General features: G+C 45.3%; 1 protein-coding gene across 1 annotated transcript; it reads left to right on the top strand.

The window, feature by feature from the left end:
• Positions 1-2,722: 2,722 nt before the first annotated feature.
• LOC120295480 lies at positions 2,723-4,089 on the top strand. The gene is made up of 2 exons (XM_039316667.1): positions 2,723-3,039; positions 3,375-4,089. The coding sequence occupies exons 1-2, from the start codon at positions 2,723-2,725 to the stop codon at positions 4,087-4,089; spliced, it is 1,032 nt and encodes a 343-aa protein (XP_039172601.1).
• The last annotated feature ends 589 nt before the right edge of the window (positions 4,090-4,678 follow it).

Genomic DNA, 4,678 nt, shown 5'->3' with positions numbered 1-4,678 from the left:
CTCGCAGGCGATATCGAGCTGGAAATTGCTGAACCCACAGTGATCGACCTTATGGTTGAAGAGATGTCGACAATCGAAGTCACGGGAGGAAGCACAATGCCGGTCACGATTGAATTGCCTCCCCAGGAGGAAGACGGAATGGTAATGCTGGAGTATCCTCCCAAATTCGATTCCAAAGCTGTACCTTGGGGTTACGGAAGAAATGAGGTAGATGCTGTCACGCGATCAGGCCGCTGTTACGCACCTGATAAGGGAATAGAAAAGAAGGCCGTGATTGAGGAGGAGTCAAAGCAATTTTTGGCTGTAGTAAAGTCTAGTGAGTTCAACGTGGTGGATCAATTGCGGAAGTTGCCGGCTCAAATCTCCCTCCTGGAATTATTCAAATCTTCCGAGAAGCATAGGGACATCTTGCTAAAAGTCCTTAATGAGGTGCATGTGCCAGAGTCAATTGATGAAGTCCAATTGGAGGAGTTCGTTGGGGTTGTTCTATTAAAAGACCAAATTTCCTTTACTAATGAAGATCTCCCCCCCGATGGTCCTAATCATACCAAAGCGCTACATATCTCGGTGAAACATGAAAGCACTCTTTTTTGCAGAGTATTGATTGATAACGGTTCAGCACTCAATATATGCCCGTTGGTTACTCTCCACCGTCTTGGCATTGATCTTGGGAGAATCCGTACTGGCAAGTCGACTGTGCAAGCTTTTGATGGGATGAAGAAGGATGTGATAGGGGAAATTGAGCTTGAGCTGCTGATTGGCACTGTACTTTTCCAAGCCGTGTTCCAGGTTTTAGATATACCAAGTGCTTTTAATTTTTTGCTAGAGAGGCTGTGGATCCACACAGTAGGTGCTGTTGCCTCCAGCCTCCATAAGAAGGTACAATTTGTGGTGGACAACAGGCTTATCACGGTCCATGGAGAATTCGACTTCAAGATCTATCACGAGACAGCCATCCCCCATGTGGAGCCAGAGTGTACTGAGGAATCCAGCTTTCAAACCCTCGAGCTGGTATCCATGGTCCATGTGCCTGTAGGGTCCTTCACAAAGGCTCCTAATTTGTCTAAGCCGGCCATAGCTGTGGGAAAGATTATGTTGGCAAGTGGGTATAATCCTGGATAGGGCCTTGGATCACACGGTTAGGGTGTGCGAAAGCCCATTGAAGCTCATAAAAACTCGAAGAGGAGAGGCTTAGGATATGTTGAGGGGCGAGAAGGTCGTAGCGAGCAAGGTGGTCGTGGCAACCGAGGGGGGCCGTGGAAGGCAGAGAGGCCGGAATGCCCGAGGAGGCCGAGGTGGGTATAGAGATTGGAGTGAACGTATTGCCCAAACCGAAGAGGGTGAGGGCGATCAAGGCCCGTTTCACCCGTTGTTGGAAGAAACGTTTCCAGGACCTCCAAGGATGTTATTCGAGGAAGAGGGGGACATCTATGGTGTGACTGAGCTATTCGAGGAAGATGTCATATGTGCCATCCTGGCATGCGAGGAGGCTGAGTCCTCTGAAGTCATGGTTGTCCCTTCAAAGTAGGGCGGTTCTTGTCTAGCCTAGTCTTTTGTTTTATGTCTTCTCCCTTGCGTGGGATCTCGTAGTTTTTCTTTCTTTATTTCCCGTTTATGTCATTTGTAATGTGAACTATGGTCAACCCCGATCTTGAGCCGTTGGTCGTGGGTGGTGTGTGTTAAAATACGGCCTTATATTTCCTCATTCAATAAAATAGACACATGTTTTATTAAGGACATGTGGAGGCACATCAAACTAGTCCTATGATGGTCACTGAGGTCTAGGTCTCCACATGCTCCCTTATTTGACTACCTTGCAAGGACGAGGAAATCCGAGGATATGAGGATGAGTTCTTGAAACTTTTACAAAAAATACTTCAAAAATTCTTCGAAAAACGACATGCATCATTTTTATTGTCGACATTGCTCTAACTCATTTTATCGCATCTCAGGCATTACATTATGCATAATCATAATAAGGACGCATATGACTCGGACGTGCATGAAGAAAGTCTCTCGAGTTCCGATGACACCGACGATGACGATCAGAAGGGGATTGAACGCGAATGGAATCGATATGAAGGATCGAAGCCGTTGACCAAAGAGCGAACAATCACCATAAATTTAGGTGATGCAGAGAATGTCAGGGAAGTAAGGATCGGGGCATGTCTCTCAGAGTCAGAGGCGGAAAAGACGACTAATCTTTTGAAAGAATATCAAGATGTGTTCGCCTGTACATATGCCGACATGCCGGGATTGGACCCCGAAATTGTGGAACATGCTCTACCAACAGATCTTGATATGCCACTCAAGAAGCAAAGACTCAGGAGAACTAAACCAGAATTGTCCAAGAAGATCGAAGAAGAAGTAATGAAGCTGCTGAAAGTAGATTTTATCGAAGTGACACGTTATCCTGATTGGGTAGCAAATATCGTGCCAGTAATGAAGAAAGATGGACGAATCAGGGTATGTGTTGACTATCGTGACCTAAATCAAGCAAGCCCCAAAGATGATTTTCCACTCCCGCATATCGATGTCTTGGTTGACAGCATGGCGGGATTTGAGTTATTCTCCTTCATGGACGGTTTTTCTTGATATAATCAAATCCGTATGAAGAAGGAGGATAGGAGCAAAACATCATTTATAACTCCTTGGGGAACTTTCTGCTACAAAGTGATGCCTTTTGGTCTAAAGAATCTTTGGGGCAACGTATCAAAGGGCCATGGTCACGTTGTTTCATGACATGATGCACAAGGAGATCGAGGTATACGTGGATGATATGATTACAAAGTCAAGACGGGGTGAGGACCATGTTGGAGTCTTGCAAAAGCTGTTCAAACGTCTTCGGAAATTCAAGCTGCGCCTTAATCCCAAAAAATGCGTTTTTGGGACGAGATCGGGGAAGCTGTTAGGGTTCATGGTTAGTAACAAGGGCATAGAGATTGATCCGTCAAAGGTTAAGGCTATTTGTGATTTACGAGCCCCGACCACCACCAAGGAGGTCTGCAGCTTGATGGGGCAACTCAATTATGTGGCAAGGTTCATCTATCAGTTGTCTAAAACAACGAGGCCATTCTTCAAGCTCTTGAAAAAGAACGCAAATATTGAGTGGGATATCGAGTGCCAAGGTGCCTTCGAGAAGATAAAACACTATCTCACTCACGCACCAGTCTTAGTACCCCCTCTCCTTAAAATTCCCTTAATTTTGTACTTGACCATACATGATGAATCGTTAGGAGCCATGTTAGCACGAAAAGACCAAATGACGGAAGAGAATGCGCGATATACTACTTGAGCAAGAAGTTTACTATTTCCGAGATGAACTACACAGAAATTGAGAGAACTTGTGTGGCCTTGATTTGGGTCTTGCACAGGTTGCGACAATACACGCTCCATCACCGAATCCTGTTGGTGACCGAAAATGATCCCATCAGATACCTCCTGGAGAAGCCGGCACTGGTTGGCAAGTTGGTCAAGTGGCAAATCTTAATTTCAGAGTTTGACATTCAGAGCCTGGGGCAGAAGTTCGTTAAAGGTCGCGCCATAGCAGACATGTTAGCAGAAAGTCCCGAGAGGTCCAGGACATCTGATGAGGATAGTGATGCAGGGGAACAAATTTTACTTGTATCAAGTGACAAATGGACAATGTACTTCGATGGTGCAGTTAATTTAGCTGGGTCGGGTACCGGGGAAATTCTTATCTCCCCAGACGGTCAGCACTACCTTATTGCCACTAAATTGACGTTCCCTTGCACGAATAATATTGTCGAATATGAAGCGTGCATTCTCGGCCTCCAAGTTGCTATTGACATGAAGATCCGAAAGATGCAAGTTTATGGTGATTCAACCCTTATCATCTTACAGACTAAAGGCGAATGGCGAACACATGATTCTAAATTGATTCCGTATCATGAGTTCCTGGGGAAGTTGACGGAAGAATTCCAAGAAATAGAATTTGAATACTTGCTAAGGTCTCAAAATCAGTTTGCTGATGCCCTAGCTACCTTGTCTTCAATGTTACAAGTAGCTGGAGGCTTGGACATTGAACCATTAAGAATTGAAATCTTTAGGCGCCCGCCTATTGCATGACGATTGAAGAAGAACCGACGGACAGCCTTGGTATCATGACATCTTGAAGTATCTGCAGAATGGTGAATTTCCCGAAGGAAGTGAAGCAGCGAGATAGAAAGCATTTAATAAAGTTAGCATCGAAATTCTTTGTCAGTGGAGATGTCATCTACAAAAGGTCATTCGACTCGACATTGCTAAGGTGTGTCGACGCTAAAGAAGCCGACCGTTTGATGAAGGAGATACATGAAGGGGAGTGTGGCCCCCCATATGAATGGACGCTTCTTGGTGAGAAAGATCATGCGACTCAGTTATTATTGGCTGACCATGGAGTCTGACTTCATTCGGCACGTACGACGGTGACACCGTGCCATTTATGGAGATAGGATAAATGCCCCTCCAAATGAACTTCACCAAATGTCTCAACCCTGGCCCTTTTTAATGTGTGGAATTGACGTGATTGGGCCCATTAACCCCAAAGCTTCAAATGGGCATCGATTCATCCTGGTGGCGATAGACTATTTTACCAAGTGGATCGAGGCCAATTCATATGTTAATGTTACTGCCAAAAATGTGGCGAAGTTCATTCGTCGCGACATTGTCGCTCGCT

This window comes from Eucalyptus grandis, chromosome 1 (genome assembly GCF_016545825.1).
Source record: "Eucalyptus grandis isolate ANBG69807.140 chromosome 1, ASM1654582v1, whole genome shotgun sequence".
NCBI lineage: Eukaryota > Viridiplantae > Streptophyta > Magnoliopsida > Myrtales > Myrtaceae > Eucalyptus > Eucalyptus grandis.
This window is presented reverse-complemented; position numbering and strand designations above follow the sequence as displayed.